At 47.0% G+C, this 23,334-nt stretch overlaps 1 protein-coding gene and 1 pseudogene across 4 annotated transcripts in view; one reads left to right on the forward strand and one right to left on the reverse strand.

The window, feature by feature from the left end:
• Positions 1 to 23,334, reverse strand: part of Thsd4 (thrombospondin, type I, domain containing 4) — a 555,183-nt gene that overhangs the window by 445,834 nt on the left and 86,015 nt on the right. For 3 of the 4 annotated variants that reach the window (XM_006510906.4, XM_006510907.3, NM_001040426.3), the window contains exon 4: positions 15,400 to 15,761. In XM_006510906.4, the coding sequence (XP_006510969.1) occupies positions 15,400 to 15,761 (362 nt within the window). Of the gene's footprint in view, positions 1 to 15,399; positions 15,762 to 20,020; positions 20,217 to 23,334 lie in introns of those variants that run through there. The other variant, XM_006510905.4, reaches the window with a different exon arrangement.
• Positions 7,099 to 7,221, forward strand: Gm22099 (annotated as a pseudogene).

Consider the following 23,334-nt stretch of genomic DNA (forward strand, 5'->3'; position numbering starts at 1 on the left):
AATGGTAGTCCTTCTAATGCAAAAAGGCTCAGGCCCCGGGGGAGTCCAGTGGAAGTGAGCAACACTTAAGGGAAGTCCAGGAGATGAGATAGAAGTTGAAACATATGGCTTTAAGTAACTGTAACATCGGTACATAGAGAGGAGAAAAAGAAACTGCCAAATGTTCCAGAAGGATGCTTGAAGGCACGAGGTGAGCCGAACCGACACCTTCACTTCCTATTGTACTGGGCGGGGAGAGCAATGTAACGCCATTTAAAACTAACTGGTGTTAGGTCTATGACTCAGCTGGAGGTGAAGTACCAGCCTAGCATGCACGAACTCAGATTTGATCCTCAGCCCGTGGGAAATTAAGACAGGAGGATCAGAGAGTAAGAACAACTTCAGCTACATAGTGGGCTAGAGGTCAGCCCGGGATACATTAGACCCTGTCATAAACAAATACAACAGCTTACCACAGTAACACATACAAGCCCGTAATGACAAAACCGCTGTACTTTGCCAATGTGGAAACTGAGGCCCAGAGAGAGGGGACTTACCCAGAATCAAAGCACATGTGAGAACTAGGATGTGAGCTATGACTTTGGGCTGCAGAACTGTGTATGCCACACCAGCTGCCTTGGGCATGGATTGTCTTAACTTCATTATTATAACCATCCCTAATTAATACCACAAGTTGAAATAAAAACACTTAAGGAGAGGGTGGGGAATGTGTGGTTTCCCTCTTTGTTTTTCTGAGAAACTTCACCTAATTCCACAAATACCCCCCAGGGATGCTTGGAAGAAAGTCCAGCTTGAACAGAAATTATTCTACTGCTTGAAAATCCTCATCACCTTGGGGTATTAGAGTATGTCAGGAGGCTGGCTGATATCTGTCTCAAAGGGGTCCACCAGGCTATCAGTGTTACCTTATGTAGCAAAGGGACTTTGCAGTTAGATGGCTTGGCTGTTAGGAGCATTCCCTGCCTCTCCTGAAGACCCAGATCCAAATCCCAGCCTGTGCACATGTCAGGTTGCTCACAACCACCTTCAACTCCAGCTCTGGGGGAATCCGATAGCCTCTTCTGGCTTCATCAGGCGCCTGCACACGCGTACACATTCCCGCACATAGACACACAAATACATACATAATTTAAAAGTAAAAGAAATCTTTAAAAGGCAATAGAAACAATAGAGATTAAGCCAAGGAACTTGTGACAAAATCGTTCTGGGTGGTCAGGGCAGCTCAGTGAAGTGACATCGGCCCTTCTAAGAAGAGGGTAGACAGTTACTGAGAACCAGGAAATAACAGGATAGACTGTGAGGCTGTAATGATGTGGAGACAGACAGGGAAGCCACCTCTCCCCGGACACTAAGCATGTGGCTCTTCAGCACTGTTAAAATCTATTTAAAGCATTATTATGGTTAGCCCTAGTAAGCTCTTACTGTGACTACTCCCTCATGGTCAGTTTCCTCTGTAAATAGGCAAAGACAATGGGGGAGGGGCAACTTGGCTCCCTGATTGGAAGCTGGTGTACTTTTTCATGTTGCTTTGGCTACCTTGGACAAAAGGATCATTAGTCAAAGAGCGAATTAAATTACCCGTATGCTAGCACCAGCCTTCTTGACCACTCCATGGACATAGCCAGAGAACTGCAAAGGAAGGTGGCTGACTGCACAGCTCCCAGCCTCAGCCACTTCCACTTGGAAGTGGACACTTTATACTGGATGTTTTGCTATTATGAGCCTTGCTGAACTCTAGTGACACAATAATCATTTCTTCTTGGGGTGGGGGGGGCATTTCCTTGGCTGCCTAACAGTGAGCCTGTTGTGGCTGGGACTGAAGAGGAAAGACTGTGATTGCCACACACAAACGGCAGCATTTATATGGGATTCCCATGACTGCTTGTCTCTCCCACTGTTCTCATTTTTCTATCACAGGATAAACAACAGAGACTTGTGTTGGAGGTGGTGTGTCTTCTAGGTGTTTTCAAGGGCAAAACAGTTTTGTTCATTTCTTTTTAAAATTATTGGAAATGTATGATTTCATACAATATATTCTGATTATGGTTTGCCCTCCCAAACTCCTCCCAGATCCTCTCCACCTCTCCACCCATCCAAATCCACATACTTTTTTTTTCCTCTCTTTCATGAGAAAACAAACAGGTACCTGAAAATAATTTTAAAAAAATAAATAAGGTAAGGTAAAAGGTAAAATAATCAGGCCAGAATAGGACAAAACAAACAGGGGGAAAATTGAGGCAAAGAAAAAGTACAAGAAACGCATGCAGGTATAGAGACATACACAACGCACACAGACATACCATAAAAACGCAAATCCAGAAACCATAATATATATGTAAGCAAGACACTTGAAAAGTTTTTTTTAAAAAAATAAAAAGCCTAGACAAAGCATTATGAGATTAAAAAAAAAAATCTCCCAAAATGCCATTGAGTTCATTTTTGTGATGTCCATTGACTGTCTGCCTGTAAGTGTGCTTAAGTGTGGTTTGCACACCTGGTAAGTCTCCCCTGGAGAACAAGTGCAGATAACTTCCGGGTAGTTGATGAGTGAGGACTTGTGTCTGCTTCCCCTCCCCGTGCTGGGACCCATCTGGCTTAGACCTGTGCAGGCCCTAAGTATGTTGCCACAGGCTCCATGAGTTCATACATATATCAGTACAAAGTCTGTTTTTTTTTAATCGAATTCTTTAAGTTAAAATATAAGTACATCATTTCTTCCTTTTAATGCCTTCCATGAGCCTCCAACCTCACCCATCTCAAATCCATGGCTTTTCTCTGTATGTGTACACACATGCACGCACGCACGCGCGCGCACACACACACACACACACACACACACACACGAGGTATATACATGTATAAATAGATAAACACAACCTACTGAGTTCATTTAGTGTTGCTATATGTATATGATTTCGAGACTGATCAATTAGTATTTGATAACCAATTAGGGGGCTTGTCTCCGGGGAAAACTAATTCTCCTACACCGTGGAAAACTAATTCTCCTACACCTGTCTAGGGTTAGAGCCCCATACGATTTCCCCTTCCACTTTAAGATGTCAGTTAGTGTTGGCCTTGTTCAGATCTTGCTTAAGCAGCCACATGGTTGAGATATCATGGGTGAAGCGTCCGTGTCATTTGTAGGGTACAATCTACAGCAGATTCCTGGTCCTATGGTTCTTACACTTTTCTTCCCAAGAGCACATGTCTTGTCTTTTGTTGTTCTCTCCTCCCTGTCACATGCTTGGGGGGGAGGGGCAGCTCATCTCCAGTGAAGGGGTCTGAAGTTGATGGGCTAGCGACCCCACAGCCAGCTTCTCAGTGAGCTCAAACAGAACATGATGATTTTTTTGAATATTCTGTATATTACATACCTGATACTGCCTCCTCCACCCACTGCCATAGCTCACTGCTGCCTAGCTCCATAGGAAACACAGCCTCCCACAGATCAGCACCGGACAAGCCTCTCCTTACCTAGCTATGATTTTTATCAGGGTGGAGCAGAAGGTCCCTAGCCAGCTGATGGGTAATGAAAGGCTGGAGGTCTATGAACAGAGGACTGAACTGAGGGTGACAGCAGCCTAGGAGGACTGACTATGGCCCTGGAAGGTGGACGGGGAAGGAAAAATTCTCCCTGCGGCTGTAGAAGGAACAGGGTCTTGCCAGCTCCTCAATCTTGAACTTCTGGCTTGAACAGATCTTTTTCATTATACGTATTTGCCATTTTCATTATTTTAAACAAATTAAGTTTGTGGTGAGTGGCATACCATCATCAGAAATAAATGAATGTGTTACAGAACTAAGGGACCAAGCCTGGGCTTTTCGGCCAGGAACTACAGCTTTCCTGAGATAGCTGGGTATGCGAAGGTAGGAGGAAGAGCTAACCAATGTGATTCCAAGGGTGCTAAGGAGAAATTTAAATGAAATGCAAACATGGATCCACTGCCTGTTTTAAAGTGAGAGACAGTTGGCCTTCTGGATTTAAGGGGCTTGCCTTTCTCAGAGGATTTCTAATTCAGTCCCCATAGGATGGAAAGTTTCCCCTCTGAACAGGAAGCTGAGGACTTCCCCAGGCTAGGCTCTAGTCCCTACATGCCCTCTACTACCTTAGAGTGTGATATGCTCACTCATGCCCCAGGGCCTCCACCTTTGTGGTTTACTCTTTGGGAAGTGCACTCTTTGTCCAAGGCGTGCTAAATCTCTTCTTCAAAGTGCAGCTCTTAGTGACTTCCTCTTAGAAGACTTTCCTGGTTCCTCAGGTCTCTGACTTCCTGCCTCTCACCCCACATTCTGAGCAGCCCTCTAGCTCCTCCCTGGGTCCTCTGCCATCCTCTTGCTTCCTCTTCTCGCCACCATCATCTGAGCCTCTCCAAGACCAGAAGGGTTAAGTGTCCCTCTTGTATCACCAAGCCACTGGTATCCTTCACATATGCCAAGTCTTCTTTGGCTCGTTCCCATTTCTTCTTACCTAATAAGAATGCAAACTCTTCCTTCCATAGTACTCTCTCTCATGGTCACTTTTGATTGTCCAAGAACTAGACCCACTGTGTGCCCCCAACAGCCCTCTGCTCATACACATCACCAAACATGTGGCATTCCCTCTTAAGACATGGAGGTCTTTGGGAGCCATGTGTCTTTTACTGCCTATTGCTGTTGGGTCTAGCATGGTGTCTGGTGCTTAGCAAATACACAAAGAAAAAGAATGCAATAAAAGGTAAGGAAAAATACATGGAACAGCAATGGCCCTGTCGTCTCTGTTGAGCCTTGAGAGGCAGAGAGAGACCTGAAATCAAAAAAACTGCACATGTCATGATGGTTAGTCTTAACTGTTAGCTACAGTCACCTCTTAGGAAGTGTCTCAGTGAGGGTAGTTTAGATCAGGTTAGCATGTGGGTATGTCTATAGGGGACTGTCTTAATGTGGCTGTAACCATCTCTTGGTCCTAGGGTGTGTAAGAGAAAGGTAGCTAGCTGAACAGAAACATAATATGTCTGTCTTCCTTCTCTACTTGTAGATATGATGTGACCATCTGCCTCGAGTTCTTGCCTTGACTACCCTGAAATAATGGAGTATTACCTGGGATCACAAGCCAAATACTCCCCTTTGTTGCCATTGATAGGATGTTTTATCATGGCAATAGAAGTGAAATTAAAACATGCAAAGGCTTGGCATAGCTACTTTCTCATGCTGGCTAGCCAACTTTCTCTTGCTGGTTAGCCAGGGTTTTCTCTGGGCTCCCCTTGGAGGCTTTGGAGTGCCTGGCAAAGGCAGTGTCTGTGTTTTTAGAGCAAAGCCCAGGGTAGATATTAGAAAATTATTGTCCTTTTCACCTCAGACATGAAACTATTGCTTCATTGGTCTAGGTAATGAGTGCTACCTTTAATCTTGAGCAAGGGCTTTCTAGAAGGGCACATGTGGAATGAGAATCAAGTGCAGACTTGAATTTCAGCCTGACCCCTCTCTGCCATGATCTTGAAGTTCACATCGACTCTGACGTTTGAGTTCATCATCTATAAGTGGCAACAGCACAGACCTACCACACAGTTGTGATGGAGACGGGTGAGAGTGTGGTGTGTAAAACCACTGCCAACATGGCTGGCCATGAAGGGCATGTGGCCGGCCACCTTTAAGAAGTGCTTACAGTCAGAGCATAATGTCAGAAAACAGCTGCTGTTCCTGTTTCAGGCTCCTCCCTTTCACAGATGCTGACCAACCAGGCGCCTGCTGGCCTCTCACCTGGGAAGTGAGCTAACACTGAAGCAGGCATTGCTGCCAGACACATTCTGCTCCCCACCCGCTTCCCTGCTTCCTATCTGGGAGTCACAGAGCCCAGCTTCTGGATCTTACTAAGAGCCACTCCCATCTGCACAACATACCCATGGATATCTCTCTCTGCAGGGACACCTGCCATGCTGTTGTTTTCTGTCTGTCCCTAGCATCAATAACTTTTTAACAAACTCATTGTTCCCCAGTAATCTGTATCAGTGTCTTTTTCAATGCTGCCTGAACCCTAAACCTAACAGAGTTAGGTACCCACAACTATACTAACCACAAGATTTTCAACTCGATCACAGCACCAAATGACAAGCCAGATTTTTATCCTCTCCAGGGAAAACCTGGGCAATGTGGGCAGGACCCAGACCAGTGAATGCACGAGTTAGGCAGAGACTCCAGCCCTGTCCATTCAAGCCAGCTGTGGTCTCTGTAGTCGACTGCAACACAACTTTATTTTAAACTGCCTATAACTGCATGGCATGGATACTACACTCATGAACTCAGAGCAGTAGAGGCTACATGCAGAAGACTGGGTTTATCAACATGTCATCGTGGATGGGAAAGACTCATAAGGTCCCACTTCCCCCAAAGATTGAGACAGTTAATCGTCACTGGGGACGGGGTGGGGGGTTGGGGGTGGGTTCTGGGAGCGTGGGGAGAGGGGGCGGGCAGGATCACATTCCTCAGTGGTGTAGCCACAGCTAGGTTGCCCTTGCTCAAGTAAATAACCCCTATTCCTGTTCATTCCTGCAATCCTAATTAAATGCAGTGGGACACAAAAGGAAGTCTGAAATAATAAGTTAACAATAAAGTACCAGTAATTGATATCTGCCCACAAATCATCCCTGCAATTCAGGTCGGGTTGCAGAGCCTAGAGCAGGGCATCCTGACCTGGGCGGGCATCTCCCAAAGGAAATGAGCTCCATTTCTCAGGGGAATTCTGGGAAGCCCATCCTATACACACACACACATGCAACGGGGGTGGGGGAGAGACTGACTAATTTTTACAGATGGTATTACATGTCTGAGCACCTATCTCCACATCTCCAGGAGGTAAAAGCTGAGACCTGGCAGTGGCTGCTGGAAAGAGGAAAAGCTACCGAGCACCTCATTCCTCAGATCCCAGCGGGCTAACAGGTGTAAGGACACCTACAGGCCAATGGAGGCAAGTGTAAGGGATGCAGCTCACTGGTAGGCCAGGCCAGAGAGCAGGCCTGTGGGCAACCAGAGTACTTGAAAGTACTAAGGGAAGTGGCTGCTGCTGCTCAGCACACTGTCTTTTGGAAACGGAAATCAATGGACTAATAAACATAAAAACATGCATCTGCCCACCCTGAGAGGCACTGCAGGTGTGGCTGCTGTCACATGTATATCAGTAGGTGGCAGAGAGGAGAGAGGCTATGGCTAAAGTTCTGACCTATGAACATCTGAATGTGGCCCGACCTGCCCTGGAAAAAAAAAGAGAGCCCGAAACAGCCACCAGCTGGGCCATGTAGGCCCAGAAAGACTCCCAGAGTAGGGAGTGAGCTGGAGACTAGAAGAGCCTTACCTAGGACCATGGGTCCCAGTGAGTGTGAGCCCGAGATGACCACCCAAAATGAGAGCCTGGACAGGGAGCTAAGCTGAGATGACTACTAGTTTGGCACCATGCAGACTTGAAGGGCACCATGAAGAGAGACAAAACTGGAGACTTGAGGATAGTGAGGAACAGCCTGATGTGAGTAGCTGGTGATGCCACTGGCGACCAAGGTGGGGTCCTGGCCTGTGCTGCCACTGGAGGCCACATCTGGGTCCATAGCAATCTGTTACCATCAGAGGCCAGACACACATTCCTGGTCTAGGCTACTACCTGGGAACGTGTTGATGTCTGAGGGCTGTGAAAAACTGGATCCACCCCTTACCTGGGCATTATGGGAGAACTGGCCCTTGAGGGCACGAGAGCAGGAAAGCTGTCCCTGCCCCTAACCAACTGCAGTACTCAGAAAAGCAGGCCCTGTGCATTGTGGGAGTTTCGGGTGAGCTGCCCAGAGGGTAAGAGTGTGAGAGAGCTGGCCCTGCCACTTGTTTCTGGCATGTGCAGTGACATGGATGAGAGAGATCCCCTCTTACTCCCTCGCCACACATGGCAGGACAGAGAATTGGGCTTGGGTCATGAGAGCTGAAGAGCTGGCCCTGCCCCTCACCTGCTGCAGCACTCAGGAGAGCAGGCGCTGCACCTTGCCTGGGCAGCACAGTAGAGCTCCCTGGTAGTGTGGGCACGGGAGAGCTAGGCCTGAGGGTACGGGAGAGCCAGGCCTGAGGGCACGAGCATGGAACAGCTGGCCCTGCTCCCTGTCTGTAGTGCAGTGGCACTGACAAGGGAAAGATGCCTTCTCTCCCTCCCTCATCCCTTGCCACCCATGTCAGGCAGGAGAGCTGGACCTGAGATCAGAAGAGTGGGAGAACTGGCCATGCCCCTCACCAGCTGCAATACTTGGAAGTGTGTGCCCTACACCTTACCTGGGCAACAGGGTAGAACTGGCCCTGCTTTTGGGGGGTTGCTGGGGAGCTGTCCCCAAGAGTATGAGAGTTGGAGAGCTGACCAGCTGACTAGCTCAGACACCTCTCAAGCCCAGCCTCAGTGCTTAGAATTGGTCACGCCAGCATCTACCCAAACTGCTGGAGTACATGAAGAGGCTGGTCCTACAGGATCCGCCAAAACTGCAGCATCTCCATGACACGGGGCAACGGCAGGATATTTGAGAGGAGTCCCAGTGAGGTCCCAGTATTGACAGACTAGCAGAAGCCTCATAACCAGACTAGCAAGTCATTGCAATGAATATTTACAAGCAAAGAAGTGTGGATAAAAGGGTACACTTGTGGGATGCGCTGTGACACACTACAGCTTCCACAGTGGGATATATTTTTCTCTGTTGTTGGGGAGGTTGCAAGGGTGAAGGGCAGATACAAGGGGAGAGGCCGATGAGTCAGAGTAGGTAATGGGAAATCCACAAAGAACTAATAAAAGTTTTTTTAAAATGCATCTGTAAGGCTGTATTCTTGACTCTGGATGTCACCTACAGTAAAGATTTTAAGAATGGGGATCAATCATGGTTGTCTTGATGTTATAAAAGGAAAAGTTCAAGGACACGAGGAGACATTCTTTAAAGAAGATACATACACAGTCAGCAAGGGCAAGAAGAAAATGTAAATCCAATCACAATGAGACACACTCTCGCTCTCTACAACTGTTAGAATGGCTTCCACAGGAATGCACAGACTAACAGGGCACAGAGAAACTTGAACCCTTACACAATGCTATGGCGAAAAAGAAACTGGTATAGCCACTGGGGAGGACAGTGTGGCAGTTCTTCAGAAAACTGAAGCTGGAGGGTTGTTGAGAGGGCTCAGTGTGTCAAAGCACCTGCCATCAAGCCTGAAGACCCAGGTTCAATCCCAGGGACCCACACGGTGGAAGGAAGGGGGACACTGACTTCTAAGAGTTGTTCTTTGGCCTCCACATAAGCGCCATGGCAGATACTGTGCATCCAGACACACAGCAATAATACACAAATATAACTCAAAATGAAAAATAGAAATACAGTCTAATTCCAATTTGCTTCTGGGCATCCACCCAAAGAACTGAAAGCAAAGCCCTGAAGAGACCTTTATGTGACCCGAGTTCATGGCAGCATCATTCACAACAATTAAAACCTGGAAGCAGCCCAGGTGCCCACTGATGGATGAATGAATCAACAAAACATGGCACATGCATGCAACAGAGTATTACTCTACCCATGCTGACAGCACGAATAAACATTACAGATGTTAGACTGAATGAAAGAATTCAATCACAGATGACAAATACTGTCTTGACTCCATTTATGTAAGAGAGTCAAAAGTGGTGTGTGGGGAGCCGCCCTCACATTCGCCGTTGCAAGATGGCGCTGACATCCTGTGTTCTAAGTGGTAAACAAATAATCTGCGCATGTGCCAAGGGTAGTTCGCCACCCCATGTGCTCTGCCTTCCCCGTGACGACAACTCGGCCGATGGGCTGCAGCCAATCAGGGAGTAACACGTCCTAGGCAGAGGATAATTCTTAAAAGGGACGGGGTTTCGCCATTCTCTCTCTTGCACTCTTGCTCTGGCTCTTGCTCTCTTGCACTCTTGCACTCTTGCGCTCTGGCTCCTAAAGATGTAAGCAATAGAGCTCTTGCTCTCTTGCACTCTTGCTCCTGAAGATGTAAGCAATAAAGTTTTGCCGCAGAAGATTCCGGTTTGTTGCGTCTTTCCTGGCCGGTCGCGAACGCGTGTAAGAGTGGTGAGGCCAAAATGAACCCTGCATGGATCCCAGCTGGTGTAAGGAGAAAGCGGGAATTCCCGTGTAATGGGTTGGGTTTGTCCGGGATGGTGAAGCATGTTACAGAGATAATGGTAGTGATTGGCCATGCACCAACAAGAACACACAATGTCACTGAGCTATATACTTAAAGATGACTAAGATGAGGTGATGGGGAGATGGTCACTGGGTCAGGTGGAAACCTGAAGGCTCACAGAAAATGAGATCTAGTCCAAGAGGGAATCAGGGTAGCATAGACTGGGTCCAGCCAAGACCCTATGGCTGGGGCTCTCCACCTTATGTTCCTTCTCCCTACAACTTGATCAGAAAAGCCTTCCACCAAGAGAACCTTCCTGAGCTGTTGAGTCAGGGCAGTGAAGGTCTTGGGAGGCATTGGACCGGGGAAATTTGACCTTCAGGCCTCAGCCAGTGGATTCCATAAGGACTCAGCCAGGTTCTTTCTCACTTCCTAAGGCACTGGTCAGAGGGGAAAGAGTGGGTGGCAGAGGTGAAAAGGAGACTGAGCCCTGCCAGAACAAGCAGCAGCACAGCAACTCATACCCATCAAACTGAAGATGTTTTCACAAGAATAGTCTTCCCTCACAATTTTGGAAAATAAGTACCTATGGACTGGCGAGGGGGAGGGTCCTGGAAGGAACCTTGTTATTATGTAACCTCCACCATCCCTTTCCCCCTCCAATTAAAAAATTGCATTTAAATATATACCACAGGGCTGGAGATGTAGCTTAGAGATGAAGTATTGACTAACATCACACACAAATGTGTTTGTGCATGTACGTACGTGAGTGCACGTGCACGTGTGTGCATGAGGTATACATGTGTATGTGAGCTGGTATGCTCACCACTGTGGAGGCAAGAGGGTGACATCAGAATGTCAGTCTTCAGTCACTCTCTTTCTGAGACAGGATCTTTCACGGAACCTGAAGCTCACAAGTTCACAGTTTGGACTGGACTGTCTGACCAGTGAGCGCCTAGGTTCCTCCTGTCTCCACCTCCTAGAGTTGGAGTTACAGGTGTGTGTGTGTGTGTGTGTGTGTGTGTGTGTGTGTGTGTGTGTGTGTGTGATTTCTGGTTTTTATGTGAGCACTGGGGATCTGAGCTCAGGTCTTCAGGCAGACCATTATGGGAGCTGGAGCAGGAGGTGGCTGGTCATGTGGCATGCTCAGTCAGGAAGCAGGGAGTGGGAGGATGCTGCTGCTCAGCTCCTTGGTTTTTATTCAGCCCAGGGAATAGCGCTGCCTGAAGTGGGCTTTCCCATTACACTCAACATAGACTAGATATCCCCTTACAGACAAGGACACAAGTTCACAAGGTCTGTTCACAGGTCTGACAGAGATCAGGGTGAGACTTATTTTCACCTCTGGGTATTTTGAAAGGGAGGCTGTTGGTACCCAGGAGGTGTGGTCAGAACAGCTGGTTAGAGAGCAGGAAGTCTGTGCTCTATATTATAATGTGGAAGATATTTCATAGTCAAGACTTATTCTGAATCTCTCTCTCTCTCTCTCTCTCTCTCGCTCTCGCTCTCTCTCTCTCTCTCATACACACACACACACACACACACACACACACACACACACAAATGCATGCACACACACATGCATACCCCAGTAGGTTTTTTGTAAAAAACAGCTGCAGCCTGCTAATATCAGCCTTACTGTCCCATAGACCAGACTGTACTCACGTTTGTGTCTGTCCCAGGGCCTTCGGATCCACTGGATACTCCATAAATATTTGGTTGAATAGTCCTATTTATTATATGGCTCCAATTAAGTCCTCAGCTGCTTGGTATAGCAACCTAACAGTTTTTATAAGCCGCTAAATAGCACTAGCCTCTGCCTCAAATCTCAAACCCACAATAGAGAACAGGGGAGCCAGCTCTCCGTGGAACATGCTGACATTTTTCCTTGGGGTTAGATCGACTATGCAAGCACCTAGTGACTGATAAATATAAGCAAATTCGGATTGCATCCACCAGGAACAGCTCAGCATCCATCAGCAGCACAGCCCCCCAGCTTCTATCTGGATTGTTTCTTCTGAAAATGCCAAACTACAAGAGCATGATAAAACCACGGAGGAACCTTACAGTAAGCAATTACTGGCCCTCCGTCAATAAGTTAAGAGGGAAAAGGTATCCTGCTATCAAAATGCTCAACTGAGGGCCTACAGTGTAGGCTTGGGGCCCACAAGAGGCTGCACCCCCAGACAGTTGTCCTGAAGCTCAACCACAGAGAGTCCTTTCCTCACAGAGTCATCAGCCCCAGCTTTCTAGCCCCACAGAGACCTGAGTGCTGTACTGGAAGTCTGACACACACCGTCAGATGTCGCCTTACAGGCCAAGTTCTACAACTCTGGGTTATCACTCGAACTCCTCAGTCCCCAGACACTGCGTGTATCTGCTTTATAAATTCCTTAGAACCACCACTGCCTTGATGTGAATCCTGACTCTGCCCACTGCTTCTGTAGCCTTGGGGAAAGCGCTGCATGTCTCGAGCCTCTGAGAGGAGGGTGAAATCGGCACCTGACTTGCTGCTGTCAGCGGAAAGCAGCAAGAACGGCACCTGGTGCGCAGCGTGCATGCAAGACACCCTAGGGACGACCTTGCTGTGGTTTTGAAATCAAGAGTTTTGAAAAACAAGTTTTTGTCTTTTTATGTTTTAGTGACGATGCTCACTAGGCAGGAAACCTGATCTTCACTAGTCTGGGCTATTTATAGTTTTATTATTATCCTATTTGGTAGAAGCATTCACTGTTTCTTGGATAAGTAATCCCATGTTTAGCCATAAAAAATCCCGTGTTTAGCCATAGAGGCTATACCACACCATGCAGGGAATGCTAACCATATATGAAATACATCCTGAATTATCTTTCTAAAACATGGACAGTTTGTTCTGTGTTCTAGAACACACTGTAGGCTGGGGAGATGAGATGAGCTTCAGAAAACTGGCATCCAGTCCCAGGGTCTATTGAAAATACATCCTAGAAACTCTCTAGAAAAGAATTTGCTATTGAAGGTCCATACAACCACAGCTGGGGGTGCACCTAAGACTCTAAGCATAAAAACTGCCCAAAGACTGGCAACATAGATCAGCTCTTTATATCCCTCCCTGCCCTTTTTATTGAGAATTTCATACATGAGAACTGTATTTTCATCATATCTATTCCTATCTCCATTCTAATTCCTCCTGTGTCCCGTGTCCACTTACTCTATGTGACATTTGTCGTCCAATTCTTTATATATTTGTATGTATGTGTGTGTATATGTATGTATGTGACTACGTGTCCTGTTACGTCCATTTAGTTCATATGTACTTGGGGCTGAGCTCCTGGGATTGGACAATCTCTCAGGGGCTCACTCCTGGAAAAGACTCTCCCCATCTCAGCAGCCATTACTTGTCAGTAGCCCCCCATTTCCCCTCCTTATTGGTATGCCGCTTGCTATTGTGATTATCCAGGTCTATTTAGGAGACCACATTATTAAGCAAGTCTCTGTATTCAATGTCCTCTCTTTAAATCCACACAGCCTGTGGCTAGTGGTTTCTAGTCCCCCCAGCCTAATGGTGGCATCTTGGAACCCAGATGTCTTAATTAGAGTTGCTATTGATGTGTTAAAACACTGTGATTAAGCTGGGCGTGGTAGCGCACACCTTTAATCCCAGCATTTGGGAGGCAGAGGCAGGCGAATTTCTGAGTTCGAGGCCAGCCTTGTCTACAGAGTGAGTTCCAGGACAGCCAGGGCTACACAGAGAAACCCTGTCTTGAAAAAACAAACAAACAAACAAAAAAAAACAAAAAACAAAACAAAAAAAACCCCAAAAACATTGTGATTAAAAGCACCTTGGGAAGGAGAGGGCTTATTTCACTCACAGTTTAACTCCATATATTTTACTTCATATAACAGTTCATCATCAAAAGCAGTGAGGGCAGGAACTCATGCAGGGCAGAAACCTGGAGGCAGGAGCTGATGCAGAAGCCATGGAAGAGAGCTGCTTACTGGCTTGCTCCTCATGGCTTGCACAACCTGCTTTCTTACAGAAGCAAAGACCATCAGTGCAGGGATGGCAGCACCTACAATGGGCTGGGCCTTTCCCAATTAATCAGTAATTAAGAAAATGCCCGCCGGGCAGTGGTGGCGCACGCCTTTAATCCCAACACTCGGGAGGCAGAGGCAGGCGGATTTCTGAGTTCGAGGCCAGCCTGGTCTACAGAGTGAGTTCCAGGATAGCCAGGGCTACACAGAGAAACCCTGTCTTGAAAAAACAAAAAACAAAAGAACAAAAAAAAAAAAAAAAAAAAAAAAAAAAACATAACAAAAAACAAAAACACTGTGATTAAAAGCACCTTGGGAAGGAGAGGGCTTATTTCACTCACAGTTTAACTCCATATATTTTACTTCATATAACAGTTCATCATCAAAAGCAGTGAGGGCAGGAACTCATGCAGGGCAGAAACCTGGAGGCAGGAGCTGATGCAGAAGCCATGGAAGAGAGCTGCTTACTGGCTTGCTCCTCATGGCTTGCTCAACCTGCTTTCTTACAGAAGCAAAGACCATCAGTGCAGGGATGGCATCACCTACAATGGGCTGGGCCTTTCCCAATTAATCAGTAATTAAGAAAATGCCCTACAGCCAGATTTTAAGGCAACATTTTCTCAATTGAGGTTCCCTCCCTTCAGCTAACTCTAGCTTGTCTCTAGCCAACACTCTGGTTTTCCTAGCCCAGCTCTTCCCTCCTTCCACTCCTTTGAGGGGCTCCCTAAAGTGTGAGGTATAATGGCGTCTCAGAATTCTCTTCACTTTGAAAAATAATTTTATAATCAAAAAGCAGGGTAGGAGTAGCCTTGGTTCTGTAAAGGCAACAAAATGACTGAAAGGCCATGTGAGGCTGGGAAAGTGGTCAGTCAGTAAAGTAATTGCGTGCAAGCAGGCAGCCCTAAGCGCCATCTCTAAGAACACATGTAGGGGGTGGGGGCAGCAAAGCCAGGCGTGGTTAGGGAGGAGGAGATGAGCAGAATCCTGGAGAGTACTGCTTGGTCAGCCTAGCCAAATCAATCAGTAAGGGACTAGGTTTTTGTTTGTTTGTTTGTTTGTTTGTTTGTTTGTTTTTAAATAAAACAAGAGTAGGTTTTGGCTTGAAGAATCGACCCAGATGCTGTCCTATGGTTCCATTGGCCTCCATGGGCACATATGAATATGGTGGCAAGAATTCCTCCCATTCTGCAGAATCAAGGTAGTGGCTCTGCTGTTGTCCAGGCAGGGACAGACACAGGGACCAAGATGTGCACATACCTTCTCTCTGAGGGTTCACGGCCCCGGGCCTGTGGATGTCGGCTGCCTCGCACCACTGCAGGGCCTTGGCGGCTAGCATTGGAGCCAGCCAGGGCTCTTTGGTCCTCCTGGCTTCGATGCAGTGGTACTGAGGTCCGTACGGCTGACACAACGTGGCCAGTGATGGACAGTGCACGGCCATTGGGCCGGGAGCCTCCTCGAGCACGGTAGGAGCTGGGCAGGCAGGGCCGTGTCTGCTCCATCACACCACCACTGCAGCTGCGAGAACAGGCAGACCAGGGGCCCCAGGAGCCCCACACACCTGGGGAGCCACTGCCACTGTCCTCTGGGGTTCCCTCGGTCACTGCCATCCGTTGTGGGACCTATAGAAACAGAGGCTGGTTAGAGTCTTGAACCTTAGAGGCTTGGGAAAGAACTCATTTCTCTACTGGACCCATGTGGACACAGGGTACAATTAAGAAGCAAAACAGAATGCACAGAATTCAGCCTGGGTCTCAGTTTATATGGACTCAGCCATGAGAGACCAATTTAAGTGACCAGGAGAGTCACAGTGCAGCCCTGGCTTTGAGCACTGTGATGGCTATTCTGGGTTGTCAACTTGACTATATCTGGAATGAACTACGATCCAGAAATGGAGGGCACACCTGTGAGAGATTTTCTGCTTGGTTTGAAGTGGGTGGATCCACTTCTAGTCCGGACCTTGGAGGTGGAAGACTCACACCTTTGATCTGAATACTGAGGCAGGAAGACATACTAAGCCTTTGATCCAGAACATAAGGCTGGACGATACAGCCTTGATCTTGAGTCAAGAAGACATACCTCTAATATGAGCTGTGCCTTATGGGCTGTACCTTCTGCTGGAAGTCTATCTAAGGACATAGAAGAAGGAAGCTTTGGCTCCTTGCCTGCTTGCCCTCTCCTTGCTAGTACATCCATTCCTTTCCTGGCATCGGAGACTACTTCTTCAGAATTCCAGCTTGTGCAGAAGACCAGCTGAGACATCCAGCCTTGTGGGACTGAGCAACTACTAGATTCTTAGACTTTCTGCTCATAGCTAGCCATTCTTGGATTAGCTGAACTGCAGGCCGTAAGTCATAGATAGATAGATAGATAGATAGATAGATAGATAGATAGATAGATAGACAGACAGACAGACAGACAGACAGACAGATTGATTCATACAGTAAGTTCTGTGACACTAGAGAACCCTAACTAATAACTAATAACCAGCTTAACTGTGAGAGTTTTTCTAGATTAAGATAAAATATAAAGAGCCACTCTAAGTGAGGGCAAGACTATACCATAGCCTGGGGTCACAGACAAAACCACAGAAAGCCAGCTAAGTAGAAGCATTGATCCCTCTCTGTTTTCTGAGTGTCTGTCTCTCTGTCACACACACACACACACACACACACACACACATATGATGTAGCCAGTTTCCTCCACACCCTCTCCATTATGGTAGATTGCATTCTCAAACCAAGAGTCAAAGAAACCTATACTAAGTTGCTTTTGCCAGATATTTGTCCCAGCAAGGAGGGAAGCATTTGCAATCTCAAAGAGGCATGGTGTCCTCAAGAGTCCTTCAGCTTCCAGCTTGATGCCCACCCCTAGGCCAGAAGGCCTGGATTCCCTTTAGCTGCCCAGAAATTGGCACTGTGTCTCCCTGTAGTACCAGCAATGGCTGGAACAGTTTGTAGGCTGTGCCTGGGAAACACACTGTGTGTATGTGTGGGGGGTGGGGTGGGGGAGGGGGAGGGGGTCTGCATCCCTACCAGTGTGACTAAGAAGCTTCTAAGCCTCCAAAGCTAGTCCATTTAATAAGGGAACAGTCCAAGTGCCTTCTAGGTCATAGGGAAATAAGTGAGCTTGTCTGTGCACAGCGAAGTTTGGCATTAGGAACGTGTTAGAAGACAATCATGATCATCATTTTCCTGCTTCCACACACACCAGAAGGAGTGGGAAGCACCACAGCATGCAAGCTCTAGGCAGAAGGTGACTCACTTTGTGGAGCTGGGCCTTTCAGAGACCTTGCCATGCTAGGCGCTATGCTAAAAGCAGCTCCAGTGAGTCCTTTGTTATGCAGATGTGGAACTGAAGTTCCAAGAAAAAAAGATTGCACACATGTTAAAGATTCTGCAAGGCTGAGTGACCCAAGCAGACCTTCTGTGGTTTTAGAGAGTCAGAATATTACAGTGCCAGACTCCAAATTACCCCGGATTCTCTTTAGTCCCCTTAGTAGCCATTCCTTGCTCATCTCTGGATTTGACCTAACATCCTTGAGGCTATAGACCTTCTACTAACCTATAGAGCTTCTACTAACCTGAAGGCTAAGAATGTCATTAGATAACATCTTAGGCTTATAGCAGAGACTTGGTTGTGACCCGTCTACTGATGCTCCCACCAATGTCTTTCTCAGTTACTATAAAAGCACCACGAGTGTTTGAACATGGGATAACCTGAATCTGTTTTCCTGGACCATGATCACTTACATTTGCTTCAGAATAAACTCTCTCTCCTTCCCATTGAGGAGACAGCTATGTTTTTGCCGCCACAAACACAATCTGAGCACCAGCTGTATACCTGGCTCAGAGTCAGGCAGCCTCCCATTTCACTTCTGTTTCTGTGATAAAATACCCTGACGAGAAGCAACTTAGGGGAGGAAAGGTTTGTTTTAGATAAAATTCCAGGCCCGTTATTACAAGGCAGTCAAAACAGCAGGACGGTGAAGCACCAATAGCATGACAGCCATGCCCCAGAGTGGAGAGAAATGAATGAATTCACACATCTGCCAGTGAGCTCACTTTCCCCAATCTTATACAGACTGGGGCTCAAACTCTGCAATGGTGTCATCCGCAGTGAGCTGGCTCATCCCGTATCAGTGAATGTAACCAAGAAAACCATCCTTGGACACGCATGCCCACAGGCCAACTTGATCCTGACAATGTCTCACTGAGACTTTCTTCTCAGATGATTCTAAACTGTGACATGCTAGCGAGCTAACCATACCAGGCACTGAGGACAAAGAGGAAAACACCCAGGTCCACACAAATTAGCCTAAGCCCATCAGCAGCAGGCCAGTGATGATGATGAGGATCTTAGGGACTGGCTGCATTGGCTGGCTGGCTGGCTGGCTGGAGCGGGAAGCTTGAAGAGGTTTCCAGAGGAAATCAGGGAGTTCCAGTTGGTTCTGTGACGGCTAAGCACCTACTGGGTACATAACTACATAGGCAGTCTGAGTCTTATGCCTGCCTACCAATCTCACTCACCTTATGAAAGGGAAATTGAGGCTCAGAGACATTATATGGCTAGTCCCCCGTCACCGTACTGGATTCAGAAATAACCAGTTTCTCAAAATTTACCTGTTCTGGTACTTGCTGCTCTCTTCCCAGCAGTCAGACAGATGTTTTTGCCTTTCCAAAGCATCCTCCTAGTACATCTTCCTAGAAGGGTCTCAACCTTCCTAATGCTGTACCCCTTTAAAACAGTTCCTTATATAGTGGTGAGCCCCAACCATAAAATTATTTTTGTCGTTACTTCATAACTGTAATTTTGCTACTGTCATGAATCGTACTGTAAATGCCTATGTTTTCTGATGGTCTTGGATGACCCCTGTTATCCCCAAAGGAGTTGGGACACACCAGTTGAGAACTACCATCCTAGCACATCCTTCCTGTCTTTCAAGGACTGAACAAACCTATGGCTTTCTGTAGGCAATCTACTGGTTTCAATAAGCTAAGGGCTTATCTATGCAATGCCAAGATGCCTACAGATTATCCTGGCTCTTGGCACATTTGTGTTCTTACTGACCTTGGCTTTGGCGGCTCCAAGTTCTCACTGGGTTGTGCTCTTCTTCTGCTTCCTCAGAGCCTGAGTAGTGAGGCAGTCCAAGAATTATCTGGAACAGACCTGACAGAGCTGACTCTGGTGTCACGCATGAAGTCACCCATGAGTGATGGCACTAAGCCTGCCTCAGGAGGCAGCTGTGAGAACTGACCAGGGTCCTGCCTAATAAGCATGAGCAAGCACTCCAGCTGTCTCCTGGTCACCAAAAGCCAGGGCTCAGCTCTTAAGCAAAGTTCTTGCCTCAGGCCATCAGTCACCATGAACCTACTGACTTGTATAATTGAGGTTCCTTTAACAAACGTGCAGCGTGGAGTGGCCTGAGATGATCTCTATGGCTCAAGTTGGCTCCTGAAAGTTCTGGAAGTAACCAGGGTAGGATAGGATAAGGGAAGCAGCCAAGAAATGGGTAAGGGGTTTGCCACACTAAACTCACTAGCAGAGCTCTGCTGGTACCAACCAAAGGACTTAGGGAAGTGACACTGAGAGAGCCAAACCAAGCACACCAGTGATGTAGGGTGAGCAGACAGGGTCAAAGCAAGAATAAGACAGACAGGAGAGGAGGCAGGTCTGGGTGATGACTGACAGCAGCTGAGGAGAGGACCCGGGTTCCGACCTCAGCCAGAGTACATGAGCACCCTCAGCCCACTGCACTGGGCACACAGAGAGCTGCTTTGCTCCTGTTTATGACCAGACCAAGGCAAAGATACAAGGACAGGGGTCTGAGAAGCAGGGAAGTCATAGCACGGAGGCACCGTACCACCTAAGCAAAGAGTACCTGGATACAGTCAAAGCCACAGGGGGCCTGGAGCCACCAGATGCTGAGGATGCTCCACCCAGAACTTTGGGAAAGCACACATATCTGGTGACATCTGGTCTGCAGAACTGTGAGGGAATTCATCTCTCTGGTTTTATGCCATCGAGTCTATAGTGAGAGAGCACTGGACTTCTGAGACAAGGCAGAAGAGTATGCCAGTGGCCCTGATCATGGGTTCTCCCTGTTGGACAGACGTACATATTAGTCAGATCCACGGCAGGACAGAGACAGCCACTCACCACCCAGGTCATAGTTTCAGAACAACCCCTCCCCCGGTTCCCCACCAATCACCTGGGTTGGTGTTATTCTGTTTAGTGCATAGGGAAGAAACTAAGGAACCATGGTCTCAGGCTAGTGAGAGGCATATATCAATCTAAAATCCAGTTCTCTGTTCCCCTAATCTTGTGGGGGCTTTCCTCCTGCATGCGACTGCCACCCTGCCGGTACTATTGGTGGGAAACAAGAGTAATAGGTGGGGTAATTCCACGTGTATGGTTCCTTTACTGTAAGTATGGTTAGGGATGAAGGAACACAGACAGGAAGATGTTTCTGGTATCTTTGGGGATACACACTGTCTGCCCCTTCCCAGTCTCTTAGTAATAGATAACCAATATGCTTTCTGTAACATTCCACTAGACATGCAGCCACACAGGGGACCACTTCCCTCAACTAATCCCACCCTAATTTAGCATCCGGTTGCCAAATTGGGCACGATCCTGGTGGGAAGGGAACATAAAACCACATTCCATCCTATTCTGCAGACATGAATTCTCAAATTTATAGTGTGATTACTACAGGGAGTGACCTGAAATTCCATGAGTTTCCACAATGAAAGTCCAGACACACACTCCTGAACTGGGTTTTAATAGTATAGTCTACCTTCCATAGTTTATGCTAGCTATACTCAAACTATCAAATAATATTACATACAGATTATACACACACATATACAAAAGTTGATATCAAATCATTATATGAAAAGAACAAACTGGAACTAACTATGGCAAGTCTAGACACATCCTAAATAAGAGCCTGGGTCAATGAAAGTCACCTTCTCTATATAATGGAATATAATCATCCTTTTAGAATGAAGTCAATTTACATTCATTAAGATAGTTTCTATAACATGTTAACTGTTGAAAAACAAAATGAAAAGAGGGATTATATAAGAAATCTGTTTGCAGCTATATCTCTTCAAGCATAAAAAAGTTGTTCTTTGACCAGATCAGCCCTACAACGCTGCAATTTCATATCGGTTTTTTGACTTAACATGGCTTAAGAGTTCTCTGGATCTGCCAACCAGAAGGGCCCAACTGGAAAATCATTCTGTGCCAAGCAGAGTGGCTGGAATGAAAAGAGCAGAAGCCACTGTGGCTCCATCACCCACCTGCTCACCTCTACTGGCTTTGTGTCACCAGCTGGCTGCCCCGGGGGATCATCAACATCACAAGCAGCTGGAAAGCCAGACCTATTAGAATATGCTTAACAACGGGAATGACAACTGCCAGTTATTCAGTGTGGAACCTGTGCCAACCAAAGAGCTAATTGCTTTAGTTGTATTATCTAATTGAGCACCCTGGAGAAATCAAACAAGTTAAGAGTGTTTGCAAGATTTCTATCAGCTCACAGATAGTCAGGATGCTTTTGTGGCAATCCCCAGCCATGTCTGGAGACATCTGAGGGATGGAGCACACATTTGAACAGAAGCTCACTAAAACTGGAGTGATGACTTTTAAATGACTCCATCCTCAGAGACTGGTGTCTCCTATGGAAACTTTCCATAATCAATTACATAAATGATCAGAAAAGGAAACAGGAATACACAAACAGCAGACGCCATCTCCCATTGTAGAAAGCAGCAGCATACGGGTGCAAAGGCAGGAGTGGGTATTGACACCCACAGAAATGGTGTCAGCATCTCTGGAAAAGGGATAAGACTCCTCTGGAAGGACAGGGGAGAGCCAGAGGGTCACAACAGGAAGAACAAAGCAGAGGGGCAAACACATCCTCATGTGCTGAAACCACTCAGCACGGACCAGAGCCTGATTCTCACAGGAGCATTCCATGGCTCCCATCCCCACTTCACAGATCAGTCCCATAGTCTAGCATGTGAAGCTTTGAAAATGTGGAGACTTAATGCCACTCCATCAGGGTTGTTGGGTGACTAAGTAGGACATCTAACAACCCCACCTAGCAGGGGCAGGGGGCATGCTTCTATGCCCCTTTCTTGGGAGGATGGATGGCATGAGTCCAAAGTCTTACAATGCTTAAGCAGCAGATCCCACCATAGAATCAAACAGGCACTCTCTCCACCCCACTGGGAGTTTTCAAGGATGTGAACAGGGAGGTTTATGGGTAGGATAACAGAGTTAAAGAATGGACATCTTGAAAGTGCACATACCACATTGAGACCCTTCTCTGGAGAATATGATGAGTTTCTTGAGGGGTGAGGGCTAGAGTCTAGGGAGAGATCTATTAAATAAAATCCTACAAGCCCTCAGAGGTCCTCTTCCTTTAAAAAAAAAAAAAAAACTATGAGGTCATATTATAGGAGGTGTCTCCTGTCTCTGTCTGTCTCTGTCTGTCTGCCTGTATGAGTGTGTATGTGTGTGTATATGCATGTGTGTGCATGTCCATGTAAAGGTCAGAGGTCAACCTCAGTGTTGTTCCTCAGACACCATCCACCTTATTTCCATGGTTTTTGGGACAGGATCTCTCACTGGCCTAGAATCCCATAATTTGGCTAGGATGGCTAGCTAGCAAGTCGAGGGATCAATCCATTTCTGCCACACCAGCACTGGAACTGCAAATGCACTCCATTATGCCTGGCTTTTGTCTGTGCATTCCGGGGCCAGAACTCAGGTCCCTGTATGTACAAGGCAAACACTTCAGTGACTGAGCCATCTCCCCTGCACTCTGGGGCCTCTGACTTAGTGAACAGTCACTAAGGAACAAGAGCAAAGGGATGAAAGGAAGGGACAGCACTCAGAGACATGAGAAAAGCAGGAAGTCACATCCCAGTTTAACAGAACTTGGGATGCACAACAGTGGAGCTGTGATAATGCCAAGGGAGACTGAAGTTCCTCATCCATTCTGGATGATGTAACTAACATCACTTGGGCTCAGACATCTAGAAGGCTGCTTAATGCCAGTCAGAGATGAGTATAAATCTATACACTTGGGAAGATGTGTGCACAGTGTAACCTGACAGCCCTTTCCTTCTGGCCCTTTAGGAAATCTGTCTCCATGCTGCATAAAAGGCACTGGGAATGCAC

This window comes from Mus musculus, chromosome 9, assembly GCF_000001635.26.
Source record: "Mus musculus strain C57BL/6J chromosome 9, GRCm38.p6 C57BL/6J".
Lineage (NCBI taxonomy): Eukaryota > Metazoa > Chordata > Mammalia > Rodentia > Muridae > Mus > Mus musculus.